The following is a 20495-nucleotide window of genomic DNA, read 5'->3' on the forward strand; positions in this document are numbered from 1 at the left end:
GTCTCTACTCTGTGTTTGCACGGTGACCAGCACAATGGAACCCCAATCTAAGTTGAGGTCTCTAGAAGTTAAGTCAATACCAGATAATAATATTAATAACTTGGTTTATTAATTTGGCTCCTTTCATAATTACTAAATTTCCATTTTTTGAAGCGCTAGATAGGCAAGGCCCTTCGTTTTCCGTTTTTACCAATTTTTCCCAAAGCATTCCCAGGTTTTACAAAAGCTATCCTTCATTGTTTTTAAACCAATTTTCACCCAAGTTTTGGATCACTGGGTAGATGTGTTTATGAACCAGGCTGCTTCCTGCATCCTCAGTGTCCCACCAGGCTGACGTGGAGAGACTATTTTCTAGGCCTGCAGGAGCGAGAGCAGGCCTTAGAAGAGACCATTTGAAAAAATTGCTGAGAGAGTCGACAGTACTTAGATCTTTTGGAATTTGTACTGAAGCCCCTTATATCAAGCGTAACAACAGTAAACTATTTTAAAAAGAAAATAAAAAGATAAAGGCTCAAACTGCTTTTACTTTCAATATTCTTACTTTTCTCTATTTGTTAGTTTTATTCTGGCCTCCTCTCCCCAGATATTAACCCCAATATTTACCCAGAATACTGTGAAGTTAATTTTTTGCATTGATTTTCATCTTTTTTTTTTTAATTTTGTAATAAACTGATAAATTTCAAAGAAATTTTAAACAAAATACAACCCAGAAATGAAAGACCTTTTACAGATGTGACTCAGAGCAAAAAGCTAGTAAACCTTTTGCTCAGAGCAGTTAATTCTTTCTTAAATCTGTGCTTCAGGGATGCAAGTAGCACGTTCCCACAAACTTTCACTACAGACCAGAGGGTGAGAAAATACATATGCCTGTCTGTGATGTCACATGCCGCCAAAAAACAGAAAAGAAAATAAATGAGTCGGTCCAGGTTTGAGGACAAACTGTTTAAATAAAGGAAAAACAACAAAGATCAGGAGAAATGGGGGAACCCGCAAAAAGGAAAAGCAAGATGGTCCTTAACCATCAAGGACCTAATAAGACTAAGTAGGACTTATTTCCTAATCAGTTCAAAAGAAATTAGGACAAATCATTGAATTTCTCAAGGGAAAATGCCAGTAGAATATTCGTTTTTTCATCCTAGAAAACAGTTTTAGAAATTTGTAAGATATTGTACTCTGGAAATGGGAAAAAAATTAGACTTCAAAATCCCAATTAGGCTATGTTCTGAAATCCTCTATAACTAATGTACAGGCTTTTTGTCTGTATTATTTAACTCAGATTTTTTCTGACTCTTTTCTGTGATTTTTTATATGAAAGGATTGAGACAGAACTGAATTACAAAGAAATGGTCAAGGGAAGGAAGAGGGACGGCCCAAAAGAAAGAAACATTAAAATTAAGGACCTGAGGAATGGCAGTGTAAGGCTGCACAATGCTGTTTTTGTTTCATAGGTTCTTCTGAGCTTCCCTAGCATTCACAAGTGAGTGAAAAAACAAACGAAGCAGCTGCTGTCAACAGGAAGAACAAAGATTTCAATGACACAAGCTCCTCTTGTCGGGGAGTCTGGTTAATATCCAACTAAAAGCATGTTCTCAATTGGTACTTGCAGTTCAAAAATATCAAACCAAGTCCTGAGCACTAGCTGGTTCACGCAATCTTAGCAGCACGCAAAATCATTTTCCACCACGTTTGTTGCCCTTTTGGGACAATTAACTATTATAAAAGTTTTTTAAAAGAGCCCCAGCGATACAATGACCTCCTGTGTTTTACATGACTTACTTGATAATTTGTTTCATTTTCTCTAGCTAATTACTGGGGTGACGCCTGTACAAAATACCTTTACAATTATTTACCAGGAAAAGTATCCTATCTTGTGCTCCTTCCAATGATCTTCAAACTGGTCACTATATATTAAAAACAAACTGATCAGCTGTAACAATTTAAAGCCTCCCTCTCCTGCATGCCTCTTTATGTAAGTGTTTTTCAGACTAAAGGTTCGAATGTAAGAAAGATGTTCCAAAACTGGAACTGAAGTACAATTTTGGGGATACATACAATCGAACTTTTACCTTCCTACCCCACCACAACAACACTTTACTTGGATCTTCCTCTCCCTTTGTCTTAGACCACTATCGCGATTCATTTTGGACAGGACATCGTAAGCGATAAGACCCAGAAATGAAGCCAACATCAGTTGAAGACAGAGCAAGTCAGGTCATTATAACCACAGCATGCAGTGCAGTCAGCCCATGTTATCTCTGCATTGCGACTAGGTCTCCATAAGCTCAGGGGAGCAAGAGGACTAAGGCTGCCCCTACACTCAGACAAACCAGTCTACGTCTAAATGTATCTTAATTTTGGTGCTCTGCTTTGTTCATAAAAGCAAACAGATTCTGCCACTTACTTATGCTGAACAGAACTTAACTCCACAAGGAATCCCACTGAAATCAATGGGAACATGCAGAGCAAAGGAAACTCAATGGAAGGGTGTGGCAGAATCTGGCCCAAATAATTTAAAGATGGAAACCACCTAGTACATCAGTCAACGTATCTCCCTGAAAACTCAAGTTAGTTCCCTTCTGTACATTTATCAGTGTTTTGTACCAAGTGATGCAGCTTCCACCAGTTCCCTTAGGCAATGCCAGTCTGATAACTCTGGCTGCCCGCAAGATTGTCCTGATATTTATCATAAACTTCTTCTTTCTTAATTTTGGCCCCTTACTCCTAGTTACATCCCCTTTCTTCACAGGTCAGTCCCTTGCCTCTTCCCTGAAATCTGTCTAGTTTGTCAGTAGCTTTCTGATTATGAAGTTCCCACAACTGAATGCAAAATCTCCAGGTGTAGACCTGTATCGAGAGGAATTATCATCATTTCACTTCTCCATAATATGATGTGCCTCTGGGCCTGCAACTCAAAATGGAGTTGACCTTTTGGGCTGCCGGGTAATTTCAGATATAATTTGCCATCTTCCATCACTCTAAGTCTCTTCAATATTGCTGCTTTTTTCGGTTTCTCCCACCAACTGAACATCTGTATTTTGCTTTATCTCATCCCATACACATTAGCTTGCATTTTCCCAAATTAAATTTTGTTTTCTTATTTTTGCTACTGTTTCTAAAGTCTTTAAATGCCACTGTAATCTTTTTCTGTCTTCATATACAAAACCTTCCTATTCAGAGTCATTTGAGAATTACATAAATAAGCTCCACTTCAAGATCATTAATAAAATTATTAAATAAGATCAGACCTTTCAGAGATCCCTTCTTTTATCTTTGTCACTATTACCCCCCCACACACACACTTATTAGCATGCATGCATGCATGCATGCATATTGTCCCTATTCAGCAAGGTACTTAAGCACATAACCAATTTTAAATATGTGAGCAACACCATGCCTTCAACAGAACTATTCAATGTGTTTAAAGTTAGGCACATGCTTAAATACCTTGCTGAACTGAGACCTACATTCTGATTTCACTTTATGGCATGAGCTAAGTACAAATACGCTGTGTCAGTTTAAATGCAGAATATGTAAAGCACAGTATCCATTCTGGAAGCATGCCAATGATGCTGCAGCTGCATTATGGGAAGCCCTGTACTTCTCTGCCAGTCTATTTTGATTGCAACGATTACTCTACAACCTCTCAATTACTTCCATTTAAACAAAAGCCTGGAATTCATTGCACAGGCCAAATCCTGCTTGCCCTATTTACAGCAATACTTGCATGAGTAAACCAAGCAGGATTTTAGCCTGAAGAGCTTGTACATCCCAAATCTATTACTGTAATCTTTCAGCAAGAAACTAGAGTATACATAACTCATGTAAACCAGGAAATTGAACTTTTATGTCAGTAGATATTTACTCAGATTGTTTAATTTCAATAAAATACGGTACTGTGTGGGAGCACTGCTTCAATTTAAAAGTTATTTGATCTTATTATTGCCATCTCCTCTGCATACACATCAGCTGAAATGCGGAAGCTGAGTTGAGATGACTTCAAAAGCTGTTTAAGATGCTAAAAAGGTAGAAAACTATGGTCTTGCCTCTGGTTCCAGTGAAGTCAATGGGAATTTTGCCACTGACTTCAAAGAATGGGAACCCTTTGTTTGTGCTGGGTACAACTACAAAGATATTTTCAAAGCCTGCATTTGAAAACCTGCCTATTAAAGGAGTAGAAATAAAAAGAGATATTAATAACAATAATTTATTTTAAAACAGACATCAGTTCCTCCTGTGCAAGCCTTCGAGAAGCTGAGTCAAAGGCTCTGGGTTTTCTCTGCAAGGATGGATGACATCAGAAATATCTACAGCAAGGAAGGAAGGAAGGGGAAATCTCTGCTCTGCTTTAGCTGCTTATGATATCCTGCAGCTACAAAAGGAGAATCATGGAAAATTAAGTTCAGGCTTCAGCAGTTAAAAAGAAGGGGAGATGGTTTTCAAATATTTTATTTAAAAATGTAATTGGGTATCATTTTTTTTAAAAAACTCTAAGGGTCAGACATTTGGGCAGAAGCAGCCAGGGTTTACATTAGCATCAGCTAACATAAACTCAGGCACAGGTCCCTGAAAGCCCCAAATCTGCTGGGGGAGAGGGAAGGTTCTGTGGCACAAAGCGAATGCAACCTCCATCCCCACCAGGAGGCCCACTAGGGACCAGCACACTGCAAAACATGGATAACGGTGCCTGGGAAGGAAGCATAGTCAGGACAGATGGGGTTCAGTGCACTCCACCAGATGGGCTCCTATGGAGTCCTCAACAGGAATTAAAACTGTCCCTTATGGACAGAGAATCCAATGTAGGGCAAATGGCAATTTATACCTCCATATAAATTGTGCCAATTTGGTGAATCTGGAATGAATGGTTCAACTCCACTAGTTAAAACCAGGGGCAAGCTTGGCCCTAAATGTAGATTCTATAACTGCTCTGAGTTATTGATCAGTTTTTGTTTTCAATTCAATTCACTTTTAAATGAAAAAGTAACAAGAACCATCAAACAGAAATACTCATGTAAAACTCATACCTATGCTGCTGACCTCCTCCGCTCAGGGGTGAATTTCACTCTCAGTGAATTTAAGTCCCAATTTAGCTGTTTTCATGGTGACTTAAGTGGTGCACAGGCCTCATGCCTTCTGCCCAGGTGTGAATTTCACCCTGAGCTCTTAGTTACGCATAACACAGTGCTTCATATTTACAGACAGAAAAATCCCAAGTCACATCTCCTTTTAGCACACCAGGTACCTACCAAAAAAAAAAAAAGTTTATCTGGGTACACACATCATTTTGCATACCATCTATAACTGTGATGAAGGGGAATTTTGTATGCACACTGCCACATCAGCTGACTCTGCCACATCACCCTGCTTCATGCTGCTATCTAAAAATGTACCACTTTGTCAGAAATGCCACACTATAAATCTCCAGGCAGTATTTTGTGGGTATCTAACAAACTACAGCCAGCAGCCAGATATAGAGAGAACAGAAATATGTTTGGCATTAATCCAATAAAACCAGTGGTTTGCCAACCAAATGGATTTATTTTAAGAATTTTTAGCCTCTTCAAGCTCCGTATAGATGTTGCCGTACTTATAAACGTTTTTAATTCATCAGCCTACAAAAATTAAAGATTGTGTAAGTACCGAAGAGGAAAAATGAAGGGGGAAACTACTGTATTCCTCCCCCCCCATCCACATAGGAAACAACTCAAGGCAAGTTAAATTACAAAATGAACTTAGTCTGATATTTTGTTGTACTTAATCTATATAACATTTCTAATTCCATTAAAAAGAACTCCAGAAGACAGCATGCAGATTGCTGCTATATTAGGAAGTAATATTAGATCCACTACATAAGGAATTACTGGGAGGTATCCAACAACCGTCTGAGCTGTGCCAATGGAAAGTCAAGAGTTCAAATATGTACATTTCTTTCATAGCTGTCAATCTTTTGACTTGCCGCGTACTGCTTATCTTTAGGCCAAAACCTGTGACTTTTTCTTCCATGCAGTGTTTTGGACGTACATGTTATAGCTGGATAACTTTTCCAAAGCGGTGCTATGTCGAATCTGTACATATTTTAGTCTACAGCTTGTATTTCCTCTGAACGCTGCTGGAAAGAACTGCCCTGCAGTTAGGTACTTTGTTTGCCTTGCAATTACAATATGGCATGTTGTCTTCTGCTGTGACACTTCACAGCCCAACAAGCCCTTTCCTGAACAACAAAAATACAGCATGTTCATATACTTTACACTGTGTTTTAATATCGATCGATCAATATTCTGTGCATTTCATGTTCAACTGCCATAGTGTCAGGCTAGTACTAGCTATGGTGGTGATTAGTTACAAGTTCAGGATTTCCTGTATTTATGCTACATTGTGGGCCTGAGTTACCACTGCATTACTCCAGTTTTACTATGCATGGTGAGGAGGGGATGAGTTTTTAAACCCGATTAATTTATGCCTTCCTGATGATCAAATTGGTTTTCTCATAGCTCTGCATGATGTCAATTCATCTTAGCTGAGATCAAAATCTGTTTTGCTATGGCTGCAGATTCAGGGCCTTATTGGCTGCCGCATTACTCCAGTGATATGCCAGCCAAACTCCACTGAAATCAGTGGGAATTACACTGGAGTCATATCCGAGCAGAACTGCTCTAACAAACGGGCATCTTGGTTACGACACATCAACATCACATACAGTCATGAAAAAGCAAATTTCTTCGCCAGCACATCATCATAACTGGATTACAAACTCATCCCCTCTCCCCAAAACCTAATTCTCAACATTTCTCCACCATTATAAAATAATGCAAGCTCCCTCTCACCCCTCCACTGCAGCTCATCCCTTGAAAGTATTTTAGTTTACTCATTTGCAACTTTTCTCCTCCAAACCGCCATTCAATACACAAAACAGATGTGCATCCAATAGTCAGCTATTAGTAGGGCAGGGCAGTACCTGGGGCTAAAAAGAGCCAGGCAGTCAGTAAGCAGAGGAGAGCTGCCAGAGGCAGGCATGGCAGAAGTTCCCTGGGAGAGGAGGCAGTGGGAAGCTGGAGTAATGCAGAAAAAGAGGAGAAAGCCCTGGCAGGCAGTGCTCAGTTAAAAGAGCACAGAAGGATCCTACCAAAGGTCCAGAAACAGGAGGGGCTGAGAAAGGCAAAGGGGAAAATCCCCTGAGAGCTGTAGCCCAGGGTGTTTTTGTGTTTGCGAAGTAAAACTGTGCCAAGAAAGAGACTCTGGGTGTGACAGTGGATCCTTCATGGGCTGCAGATAAGCCAGCACCTTACACATCCTGATTCAGAGAAACATTTTAAACACATGCTACGGGGCCAGCGAAGCCCCCTAAGACAGTAAACTACTGTTCCGAGTACTGGCTTAGTAACAGAAAGCTCATCCCAAACTCCTCTTTCCTACTGTAGTAGTTGTTCTCCTCTAAGGGTTAATGGTTGGAGAGTCTTCCCCCCTTACAGTGTAAAGGCCTGACAGCTAATTATAATCGCCACACAGTTCTGATTCCTGATGAGCATGGTAGCATTAAACAGAAAACCTAAGTAAAAGAAATTAAGTTTAAGCGAAAGTGATCTTAAAAGCCTAGGGCATGTCTGAAGTTGGGAGGTGGAGATTTCAAGGCTGTAGAAATAACGTACAGCCAGTGACTTCTAGAATAAGGCCGGTTTAGACCATGATGTTGTTAGAAGACTGCTGCAGTTGTTAAATTAGTGCCTCCTTTTATCATTACATGTTGAGCAGTGGTACATATCCTGACACATAATTTTAATAATAGCTTGTAAGTGTCACTGATAATGTCAGAGGTTTAACAATGAGCCCAAAGATTATCCAGAAGAAAGCATCTTAAGTCCTATTAAAGAGTAGCTAATCTGCATAAAACTTATGACAAGCCAGACCTTTTCAGGATTTAATAAACTAGCTGAATATTCATTTTTAAAGCACCGTCCAAATCAGTTTGGACGCAGCTGACTATTTAAAGTCCATTCCAAAGCTGGAAAATACACGAGGGAAATAACACAAGGAAGAAAAATAGAATTGCCTTTAACCAAAACCCCACACAATTAAATTCCGCATCAGTGGATATAGATACAGAACAAAGCTTTCACCAAGTACTTACTGGCCACTTTTATGTAGGACAGGTGCTGGACAGAGCATAAAACTGGATTCCACCCTTACTGGTTTTTCATCTGAAAAAGAAAGCATCACATGAACGTAACATATTGCACTGTAGTTACATGGGAAGCTGACATGTCTGAATATGATGCAATCTAGTTTTCTTCAATGAATTTCGGATATTGGTTTGATTCAAAGCTGCCCTGACTTGTAAGTTATTCAGGCCCCAATTCAGGAAGGCACTTGTGTGTAAATCCACAGGACAACACTTGTGCCTAGGCTTAACTTTAAGTGCCAGTGACTGCTTCAAGTTAAGTGTGAGCTTTAGTGCAGTCTTGAACTGGGGTTTAGTGAGAAAGTGTTTTTAATAATATTGACAGAGTCACTACTAATTAGAAGATGAAGGGCGGGTTCTTATAAGCAGGCCTGTACTCCTAATTTCTATCCATTATAGCCAACGACCATTATTACAATGACTTACAATTCTGTAGCGTTTCTCATTCTGAAGGATCCCAAAGCTCTCGCCAAAGCATGGCTGCTTTACAAAGTATGCGTTTTTATCTATAGCTCAAGGTTAACTACCATAATGTCAGGCTTTGCTCTGCAGGTGCTAAAGGGTAATGGAAGGACACAAGAAGCCCCTGCACAGCAGTAGGGAAACACTGCAGTCCTTCCACCCATCCCCTGGAGTGCAAGATACCCCAAAAGAGGTGGGAGAGGTCAGAGAGGAAGGCCATTGTCCCACCCACCCCCATACACACTTGGCCTATGCAACACTCTCTAAAGGGCAAACGGAGCTGTACCATCATGTGTAGCAAAGGACTCTGGGAGGAGGTCTGACACCTGGAGGCAAAGTCCCTCTCATAACTCACATTGGGCAGTGCCGTACTGGGACTGGGCCTTAAAGGCACAACTCAGCACACAATCAGGAAACCACCTATCTGCAGGAGTAAGCTCTGAGGCAATTCCACCCTGCAGATCAATAAAGCCAGATATGCAAATGGCTTAGAGACGGTTGAGGAAGCTGTTGCTAGGTCGTGGAAGATGCACATTACATCTGTAGGTGGCACATTCTGCACCAACTGCTCATGCCAGAACTGGGGCTAGCTGCAATGGAGGGGGGGCGGGGGGCGGTGGAGTAATTAGCACATGGCCACATGCTTTTGCCTTAAGGTTACATTTTATAGTTTAGTAGTCATTTGGTAATAATTCTTTACAAATGTTAGAAAACAAACCCGCCAAATCGAACATCTAAAACCAAACAATCCTACAAAATTATTGTTTGCCCCCAGGTCAGTCCTACAGGCAACCCCAAAGTAGGAAGACAGTGTGTGTGCAACACAAACAGGGCTCAATTCTATCACTACTGTTCACCCTGATCAACACTTACTCAAGTGTATATTCTCACCCCCTCTTTCATTAGGCTTACGGGTAGTGGGAGTTTACTGGGAGGAGGAAACTCACTCAGTACCCTTCATGGGGCTGTCTTCCTCCTCTTCTTGCTGCCCATGCTCAAAGCACCGTCAGCCCACGTTAGGTTTTTGTCATTCTCTTCTGCTTGCGTTCTGGTATAAAACTACCCTGCCCCAGGCAACGTGGCAGCACCATGCAGCACACCACCAAGCCACTCCTGTATCTGGTGGTGTTATTTACACCAGGGTGTAAAATACTATCATTCTGGTTTAGTAGTGTTTTGCATCCACTTTGCAAGAGTGTAAATGACCGAACAAGGTGCAGTGCATCAGAGAATCAGGCCCCTAGTGCCTAATGTTACTGGCCTATAATTCTAGAAGAGCTAACAACATCTGATGTCATGCATCAGTAGCACTTCTGGCACTGCATGTTGGTAGTAGCATTATTAGTAATAAATGCTAAAACGGAGGAAAGTCTGTAATATTATTGCTATTTTAGATGGGTAAACTGAGACATGGCGACGTTAGGTGAATTGCCCGTGGTCACAGAACAAGTCAGTGGCAGAGACAGGAATAGAACACCGGAGTCCTAACCACTAGGCAGCTGGTCTGCATGTAGATGCAAATATTCATATCCAAAGTACCCATATTTCCAAAACCTTCAGATATTTCTCCCAAAACTGAAATGTGGATAAAGAACAAAGAAAGTCAATTTTGTTCCTCTGCATCTACAATGATCTAAATGTTTCAGATGTTCCCCAAGCCTTCTGGATAATTGCGTTTTACCAGAATACTGTAGTCACATGTGCAAGAATTACTCCACCCTCCTCTGAATGGTAGCCACTTCTGACCTAGATCACAGCAACTTATTTATACTCTACAGTCAGAGCAAATCAGCACAAGTTTATGACAGGAAGTCAGAATGTCATATTCAGTTGAAATTGAAGGACAATTTATATAGACAGAATGTAATTACCCCCTTTGACTTTAGCCAGACCACCTGGGCTAGCACATTTACTCTTACAAACTGTTCTGCGAGATCTTTAACAAACACATGTGATCAGGACCTCATATCCTGAAGAGTGGAACAAATGTGATGGAAACACATTTGTGTACAGTAAGATAGGAATCTGGGGAAAAGTGAGTGCATTGTATAAACTAGAAACTACTCAAAATCCTTGTGTTTTATTCTATACGCCTACTCTTAACTCATTTCTCAATCATGGTTTATTTTTAAGGATATTTACTTTGTAAGGCAAAATCCATTAGCTATTCACTTTGGTTCCCGAACACCAAAAATAGCGGATGTTTACTAGGAGGGCCCAACTTGTAGTCATTTGTACCAGAACAAAGTGGGTGAAAACATTACTGAATCAAAACAGAAGCTTTTTATATTCCCTTTGCACTGGTGCAAATGACCACACAAGATGAAGGGCAACAAAGAATCAGGCCCTGAGTGTTTTCCTGAAATTTTACATTCTCTTTCCCTTATGATATTTGTTTAACTGAAATTTCTAAGAGCTGTGTAAAATTAAATCTGCTCGCTCTCTCATTAAGAGCTTTTCTGACTATGGATTAACTCCTGCAGTCCTTCACTCGGGCATCACTCCCAATGAAGTCAACTGGAGTTTTGCCTGAGTAAGAACTAAACACTGTTGGATCTGGCCAATTATGAATATTAATAAAAGCAAAAAATATAATGTAGAAAACTGTTCCCTTGGTACTGAAACATGCACACAGAAATGTGTTTTTATTTGCAATCACCTTTTTTATACACAAATCCTCGAGGTGAAACTAGCACATTAAGCCACTGCTATCCACACCCTATGGCTGTGTAGAGTTCATTTTTCAAATTGCTGAGCAGAACTTTCATGCACAGATCTAATTATTTGCTATAATTATTGGGAATTTCACAGCAGAGCTCCAGCAGGTCACTTATGTCAATTATTTTTACACAAATTATGGCAATGTTAAAATAATTTTCATACCATTCTGTTAATCTTATTATGTACTCTCACCTTTGCATAATATTTGCACTACAATGTTCCCATTACCTCTTACCATCAAAAGTGAAATAATTGTTATATAACCCATGTAGGTCTATCCTGATGTACAATCAGTTAAAACTTGTATGCACTAATGCATTTTGCAAAACACTTTTCCCTCTCTCTTGTTGCTTTTCTTAGGCCTGGTCTACACTTAAAAGTTTTACCAGCATAATTATTTCAGTTAGGAGTGTGATTTTTTTTGTTATAAACAAAATAGTTATAGCAGTGAAAGCCCTAGTGTGAACACTGTTACATCAGCGTAAAGGTGCCTTACTCTGGTATAGCTTAGTCTGCTTCCTGAACTGGAATAAGTACTTTTATACTGGTGCTTATACTAATAAAGCTAATACTTTTATGCTGGACCCCGTGCCAAAAGAGGCACGCATTTCCTGCATAATCCATGTGGCTTAGCCACCTCCTTGAGCAGAACCACAGCGGTTCCACAGCCAGGCAGGGATGTCCAGCATTTTTATATGGAACTGGATTTGCTTCTGTGTACCTCAAACAGGTGACACTTTGACAATGACAACACAAGCCACCAATGTAACTCAAGTGTGACCTGGAACAACCACCTCTTGGGCTGAGAATGTGGGCCCATTCCTTGGCCTCTCTGCTGACACCTGCCCATTAGGAGCTCGACTGACACCACCAACTTATTTCCTACAGGCTGCTGGACGGCTAAACATTAACAACAGCCTGCCGTTAATACCAACCTGGACTGGATTCAAAATCACTGACCAAGAGGCAAAAACACTTATATCCCATTACCAGTCCTGTGAGCCATCCCAGTGCCCTCCTTTATTATTTCACTTCATCCCTCCTCCCTTCTGATTTGCATAAAATAGAGAAGTGACAGAGAAAATTCACAACAGTAAAAATAAACTTATATGACAGACACTTGTGGTGATTTATCCTGGATTCACTGCAGTTTATCTTAGACTTTCATACTTACTAATGGTGGTGCCATTTATATGGTAGGTGCAAGTAACATTATCTTGTCTTCTGCCCAGTGTGAAGCCACTTCCACTGAGGACAACATGAAACTCCTCTGAAAACACAAAATTATCAGCCTTGAGTGGGCGTGGCAGATGCCTGGTTTATACAAGTCATCTAGCTACAAAACAGGAACCGCAGAGGCAGTAACACTGGAAACCTACTCATGCCGCCTTGCTACAGTGCCCCAGTGTGCCTCACATTTCCCCTAGAGAGAACCAGTCTGCAGTAAGAGAGTAGTTTAGTTTCCATGCTTAAAGGACTTTGAAATGCATAAGACCACCTAGCAACTAAGGCGAGGCCATATCCTCATGCTCTGCAATAGAAAGGTCAACTTCATGAGTCTCAGCCCCACAAACAAGATATTATGTAGAGCACAGCAAGCCTACAAGTTCTTATTGAGCCCTACAATATAAGGTATATGGGCTTGAGACAAAACTCTTTGGAGTCAGTGGAAAGACTCCTGTTGACTTCAATGCACTTTGCATCAGGCCCTTTGAGAGCATCGGATATCGGCTGGCTTGAATTTGTTCTGAAAATTGGACGGTGATCATGAAGTTCTCTTTGAGTGACTAAAGAGTCTTTACTTATTTAAACCATTGCTCGGAATCAAATAATCCAGTCACTTTTGTAATTTTTTTTTTTTTTTTTACAAAACAACAGAACAACAAGATTTTGCAATAACCTTATTTTGCCTGAATTCAAAGCATATGTGGATTGTGAAATCAGAAAGAGGCAAAGAAAAAAAGTTAGGAATAGGTCAGACTCAGGGGAAATTAACACTTGCACTGCCTTTCAAGTCTGGCCTGCAATTTTGTGTAATTATTCTCTAGCATTTTAACATATATTTCTTCTAGTAATACAAAATCAGCAAACTGCTGTTTTCAGAATCACATGGAAAAAAGTTGAAAGTCCATATGTCCATGGCATAGTGAAAATTATGATGAATGTATGTGATTACACTTATCAGGATTTTTAAAATCAAAAATGATCATAGCAGCTGTACATGGAGTTACATGTGAATATATCATTACCCTGAATGCAAGAACAACAGTATAGCTTCTATGACAGATTCTGCTAGTCTCTTAGTGAAGGAACTGATTTACTGTAATTCTGATTTCTTTTGACTAATTACAAGGTTACAGTATTTGTTTACATAACATATTTCTGTGACTTGAAATGTAACTTGATCCATTTCATATGATATGGAAAATTGCATATACCTTTAAGGTGGACAATTGGGTAGTAAAATGTATGACTTTGAGACCAGCATGGTGGTTTAGAGAATGTGCAATGTACTGCCACATGAGTTTCTGGACTATGACTATAGTGTGTTTGTACAGTGCTTTGTACAGAGTCTAGTCCATGACTGGACTCCTAGATGCTATCTCAATACAAATAATTACTAATAATGATAGTAACAACATTGCTCAGTTTGTCATTCACTGGACAACATGGAGTTGCCAGACATAGGATTGAGAGTGGGAGCTGTTTGTCCATCCCCCAAAATTCTTACACTGCATTTATCCTAGGCTACAAGTGGAGGAGTTCGAGAACAACCATCCCAATAGGGAGGGAGAAGGAAGAATCCAATCCTTCCTTAATTCCTTTTCTGTCTAGTGGAGTTTTAGCTACACATTTTACACAAAGAGGAAAACAGCACTATCATAATTATTTGTATATTATTTTCCATTTCTAATCACTTACGTCCCACGCAGACACTTGATGGTTCCAAAGATAAAATCTCTGTGCATGACTTCTTCAGTATCTATTGGGGGTGGAGGGAGGGGGAGAGGAGAGAATATCAAAATATGAATAAGATTTCGAAATACACCATCAGCAACTGAGATCACACCGAACAGTGAGACAAGAATGAACAATGCACATGTTTTTCACAAATGCAATGGGACAGAGTGCTCGGAATCAGCAACGCAACCGACACTCTGGTCACTGTTTAAACCAATTAGGCCACAGGGAGGGCCTGATTAAGGAGAGGAGTTCCTGATTACCATGTCGGATCGTGATTGGGCAGCTAATGAGCTAACTGGTCCATTAAGAAGAAGACCGGATCAAAGAGCACAGGAAGAAAGTGCAGTGGGGGAAGAAGCAGAAGAGAGAAAAAGTCTGATAGGCCCAGACAAAAGGGAGTTCACTGGGAAGAGAAGCCTTTTCTTCCCCTGCCTTTGAGGATGGGAGCAGTGGGTCCCCTGTCACATGCATATATTTTTTTAAAATGTACTGATTTCACATGTATGTGCTCTGTGAGAACACGATGCATGTTTCTGCAATAAAAATAAGGACCCGATCTTGCAAATTCTGACACACCTGTTTATTCTGTAATATTTCCTAAGCGTTGTACCACAGGGACTAATATATTAACTTGGGACTCTATTCAGAACAAATATTAATGTCTGGTTTTGTCCTTGGAATTTCTGTGCAGCTTCCTAAATTTATTTCCTATGGATCCTAATCCTAACGTACAATCCAAAAGTGCCTGATCCAAAGCCCAGTGAAGTCAATGGGAGTCTTTCAATGGGCTTTGGGTCAGTGTCAAAGCACATATACCAAGTTTTGGCATTAATCCCCATGCAGAGCAGAACAGGAATGCCCAGAACTCTCAAGGGTATTGGATTTTACGGGAGATTCTGCATTTCAGCTGAACCAGGCAGCCTTTTCTGCTACACCAACAAATCAACCAATGCTCACCCAGAGATGAGGGAGAGAATGATTCACATACAGAATGCTCGTAAATCTAGGGGAAGGTGCACTCAGCTGGGAGCCAGAAGACCAAAGTTTCTGATCTCACCTCTACTGACTGCTCTTTATATGTCTGTGCATCTCAGAGTCCTTTTTATTAACTAATGCTTTGTGTGTGACTCATTTCTAGGACAAGGTATCATCCCACATTTTACAAACAGGTTGACTGACAAGGCTAAAAAACAAGATCATTAAGGCAGAGCTAGGACTAGAACCCAGGTCTCTACGATGGCAGCCCTCAGTCTTACCCAACTCAGCCACCTAGCATATCTATAGAAAGTCTGGCTATCCTGTTGCAAGGCTGTTTGCAACTACCATGTTAACCATTAGTCAACACTCCCCCAGTCATAAATATAAAGGAAAGGGTAACCACCTTTCTGTATACAGTGCTATAAAATCCCTCCTGGCCAGAGGCAAAATCCTTTCACTTGTAAAGGGTTAAGCAGCTAAGGTAACCCCGCTGGCACCTGACCCAAAATGGCCAATGAGGGGACAAGATTCTTTCAAATCTGGAGAGGGAGGGGGACAAAGGGTTTGGGCTGTCTGTGCGATGCTTTTGCTGGGAACAGATCAGGAATGTAAGCCTTCCAACTCCTGTAAAGTTAGTAAGTAATCTAGCTAGAAAATGTGTTAGATTTTCTTTTGTTTAATGGCTTGTAAAATAAGCTGTGCTGGAGGGAATATGTATTCCTGTTTTTGTGTCTTTTTGTAACTTAAGGTTTTGCCTAGAGGGATTCTCTATGTTTTGTATCCGATTACCCTGTAAAGTATTTACCATCCTGATTTTACAGAGGTGATTCTTTTACCTTTTCTTTGAATAAAATTCTTCTTTTAAGAACCTGATTGATTTTTCATTGTTCTTAAGAGCCAAGGGTTTGGGTCTGTGTTTACCTGTACCAATTGGTGAGGATATTATAATCAAGCCTTCCCCAGGAAAGGGGGTGTAGGGCTTGGGGGAATATTTTGCGGGAAGACATCTCCAAGTGGGCTCTTTCCCTGTTCTTTGTTTAAAACTCTTGGTGGTGGCAGCATACTGGTTCAAGGACAAGGCAAAGTTTGTACCTTGGGGAGGTTTTTAACCTAAGCTGGTAAGAATAAGCTTATGGGGTCTTTCATGCAGGTCTAGGTCTGTACCCTAGAGTTCAGAGTGGGGAAGGAACCTTGACACCCTACCAGAGTCCAGAACCCAAGATTCCCAGTCTCCAGCATTCCACTGATGTCTAGCAAATACTAGTGTAAGTTGCTGTCAAAATGTTTGTAGCTGGTCCACAACCGAATAATTGTTCTCCTTTAGCTCAGGTGGTAGAGATCAGTGCTGGCATGTGACGTATACGCGTTCCAACACTACTGATGACTCACGAACAGAGGTCCTTCAAGTTCTACATGATGGAATCTGATTTTCCAGTGTTCTGTTTTTAAATGTTTAATTCATACCATGAAAAAAACATCCTTAAAACAGGTTTTATAGTTTAAAAACCAGGATTTTCTTGCAATTCTGGCAAGACATGCAAAGAAAACACAGGTATTACACATACTGGTCATTGTCACACATTTTGATTGCTTTTGTCACAAACAGGCAGGCTTAAGGGTTGACAGGTATCGTGACAGGGTCGGCCAGATGGCTACAGGAGAGTGATAGAAGGCAGATATATTAGCCCCAGGTTGAGTAGGTCCCTTTTCCCTGGGTAAGGCAACAGGGAAGGTTCCAGAACAATCAGGAATTTTCTGGAAACAATTAAGACAGACAGGCTGATTAGAACACCTGAAGCCAATTAAGAAGCTGCTAGAATCAATTAAGGCAGGCTAATCAGGGCACCTGGGTTTAAAAAGGAGCTCACTTCAGTTTGTGGCATGCATGCGAGGAGCTGGGAGCAAGAGGCGCTAGGAGCTGAGAGTGAGAACGCGTACTGCTGAAGGACTGAGGAGTACAAGCATTATCGGACACCAGGAGTAAGGTCCTGTGGTGAGGATAAAGAAGGTGTTGGGAAGAGGCCATGGGGAAGTAGCCCAGGGAGTTGTAGGTGTCGCACAGCTGTTCCAGGAGGCCCTCTAGACAGCTGCATTCCACAGGGCCCTGAGCTAGAACCCGGAGTAGAGGGCGGGCCCGGGTTCCCCCCATATCTCCCAACTCCTGGTCAGACACAGGAGGAGTTGACCTGGACTGTGGGTTCACGAAAACGGCCCAACTGAGGGCTGCTGTGAATCTCTGAGGCGAGCAAATCTGCCAATAAGCGCAAGACCCACCAAGGTAGAGGAGGAACTTTGTCACAGTATGGAAACACAGGTTTTCCTACATGCCCTGAAAGGATGATAAAAAAAATCACCCAAATGAGCATGTTCAAAGAGAACATTAATCCATACAGGAGAAAAAGTTATCAGTGGATAACAGCCACATTGAGACAAATTTCAACATTTTTACTCCTTCTATCTGCCTGAGCTCCAAATATCATCATTCAAAGGCTGTGGATCATGAGAGATCAACGGTTATTTTGCCTGTTTGTGAAAAGGACACACATAACCCACCTTCCTGGCTATTTGCCACAAACAGGGTTTTATCTCAGGAATGACAAACTATTTTCTTTCTCTCTTTTGGCACACACAAAAACAGCATGAAAACCAACCATTCTTGACCACTTGGCGAGGGCTTGAAAAATCCACTTCCTAGTGGTATCAGCCACTGTGCTCCTGTGTCAAGGAGCATGAGACACTATTCCAGTATCTATCACAGTCACAGATAAATTTCCTGCAAAAGAAATGGTCCTGGAAGTTCTCTACAGTCCAGTCATATAAACCCACTGTTGCCTAGTCTGTGTCTACACTTAAAATTCTACAGCTGCCACTATGCAATGTGGACACTAACTATAACAACAGGAGGGGCTCTCTCTTTGCTGAAGGTAGTGCACCTCCCTGAGAGCTAGGTCGACAGAAGAATTCTTCCACCTGCCTTGCGTCTACAGAGGGGTAGGTCTCACACCCCAGAGAGAGGTGGCTATGGCAATGTAAGTTTTCAGTGTAGACCCGCCCCTAGTTCTTACTCCATGAGACAAAGCCCCAGCCAGCTCATGAGCAGACACCGTGCCAATCCATCCATAGGCATCCAAAAGACCACAAAAGTGTCTGTAGGTATTGAGTCTTTAATCCTATGTTTAACTGAATCATAAATCTAGCTCTGACATGGGTCCAATTTTGTGACCGCATACAACGAGCCTGCCAAGTCACGTGGATTTGGTAATATCTTTTACTGGACCAACTTCTGTTGGCAAGAGAGACAAGAAGTTGGTCCAATAAAAGATATTACGTCAACCGCCTTGTCTCGCTAATATCCTAGGACCGATACAGCTACATTGTTTAAGTCGGGTGGACGTCATTCAGATACAGTCTCCTCAACACCTAATATTTTTTTTTGGACCACTCAATGGTAGATTAAGTGGAAACCGCAAGAATCAGTCAGTCAAAAGTACAAGCTGGTTCTGCCAGGCTAAGCAGGATTACAGTCATGGAAGGGGAGAGACATATCGAGCCCCCAACATGTTCATATGTTGCAAGAGATAAATCTATTACTACAGTATCTAAGCACCTCACAACCAATAATCGACTTTATTATCCTCACAACAGCCCTGTAAGTTAGGGAGGTACCATCCCCAGGTACCAGAGAAGCAACGGGGGCACCAGGTAGATTAAATAACCTGCCCAAGTTCTGCCTGACTAGGAATTGAACCCAGCCTTCCTGAATCCCATTCTGGTGCCATCTTCACTCAGCCATACTATGTAGCAATTTTCTCAGTGTGTAGCCAGTTAATCTCATCCTCTTAAATCCAATATACATTTAAATTGGGTTTCACAGTTGTGTAACAGTAAATTTGGCAAGGAAGAGCTCCAGTTTTGTTCAATGATTAATATTCATTACAGCAGCCAAAAAGCTGCTCTAGCTTACGCCAGCTGCCAGTGGTCCTAAGAGACCTGTTACAACAGCCAAGGATTGTCAGAGCACACCAAAGGCCCTGCCACACCCACTAAACTGGCTTCAGGCAGGCAGAGTGATGCAGGAACAGCAACACTGGCTCTACACCATCAGAAGAGTCTCATCACCGATGATCCTTCTTTGCTGGCTACCCTGGCTTTTAGGCTTTGCAATGGTGATGCAGTGCAAAGTGACTGTTGCACAGGGAAGAATCTGGGTCTCTTTTTTTCTTGTTCCAATACAGAGCCATCAAATTAAAAACACATTTGGTCCCACAATAGCAGCAGCAAGCATGTGAACACTTCCAACTCCGTTCATCTCAGTGACTTCTGGGCACATTCTGCCTCCTACTAACTCTACTCACCTCACCCAGGTGTGGACTTGAAAAGGTGGAGACCATTTAAACGGGATTATTATTGAATATGGGCATTTTTCCCTTTTTCTTTTAGAAAAAAAAAAGTGAGGAAATGAAATAAAGCATGGTACTCCTTAAGTTAAAAATTCACGGTAAAAGCACTGTTTTTTCTTATAAGGAAATTTACTCTCATGAATAGGCCTATTTAAGTCAATTGGACTATTCATCTGCTTAAAGTTAAACACATGTCTGACTGTTTGCAGGGTTGGGGCCTTGTATACTAAAGGTCGGATCTTCAAAAGTGCTCAGTATTGGCCTAACCCTGCTCTCATAAGAGTCAATGGGATTGTTACCAGAAACAATGGGAGAAGGATTGGGGCAACACATAAGAACAGCCCTACTGTCTTCCGACAACGGCCAATGCCAGGTGTCCCAGAGGGAGTGAACAGAACAGGTGATCATACTGCACTTTTGAAAATCCCAGCCTACAGCAATTCGTCAAGATTCTCTCCGTGTGCTTGTGCATCTGGCACCTTTAAGTCAGAAAAACTCCCTCCCTCACACCTCCTTTTAGGTTTTGTTTTTATTACTCCACCCTGTTTGCTGGTGGTTTCTATTGCTGCATTCCAGACCCAGGACCAAGCGGGGACAATTACAAAATAGCTGCATGTGCCAATTTCCTTTTTTTCTTAAAACCGAAAAGCACAAAAGCAGATATGGATAAAGATACGGCTTAGAGAGATTTATCAGATCTGAGGCACAAAAAATGAGTGTTAGTAAAGAGTTCAGGCTATGTTCACCCCCTTGGCACCAGCTATTTCACAATTCCAACAGTAGATGTCCTGCTGGGA

General features: G+C 41.2%; 1 protein-coding gene across 3 annotated transcripts in view; it reads right to left on the minus strand.

Annotated features, from left to right (window-relative positions):
- Positions 1-20495, minus strand: part of ANTXR2 (ANTXR cell adhesion molecule 2) — a 173596-nt gene that overhangs the window by 118990 nt on the left and 34111 nt on the right. For all 3 annotated transcript variants that reach the window (XM_037896746.2, XM_037896745.2, XM_043545278.1), the window contains 3 exons: positions 14279-14339; positions 12531-12626; positions 8123-8192 (listed from right to left, as the gene is read on the minus strand). In XM_037896746.2, the coding sequence (XP_037752674.1) occupies positions 8123-8192; positions 12531-12626; positions 14279-14339 (227 nt within the window). The remainder of the gene's footprint in view (positions 1-8122; positions 8193-12530; positions 12627-14278; positions 14340-20495) is intronic.

Source organism: Chelonia mydas, chromosome 4 (genome assembly GCF_015237465.2).
Source record: "Chelonia mydas isolate rCheMyd1 chromosome 4, rCheMyd1.pri.v2, whole genome shotgun sequence".
Taxonomy (NCBI): domain Eukaryota; kingdom Metazoa; phylum Chordata; order Testudines; family Cheloniidae; genus Chelonia; species Chelonia mydas.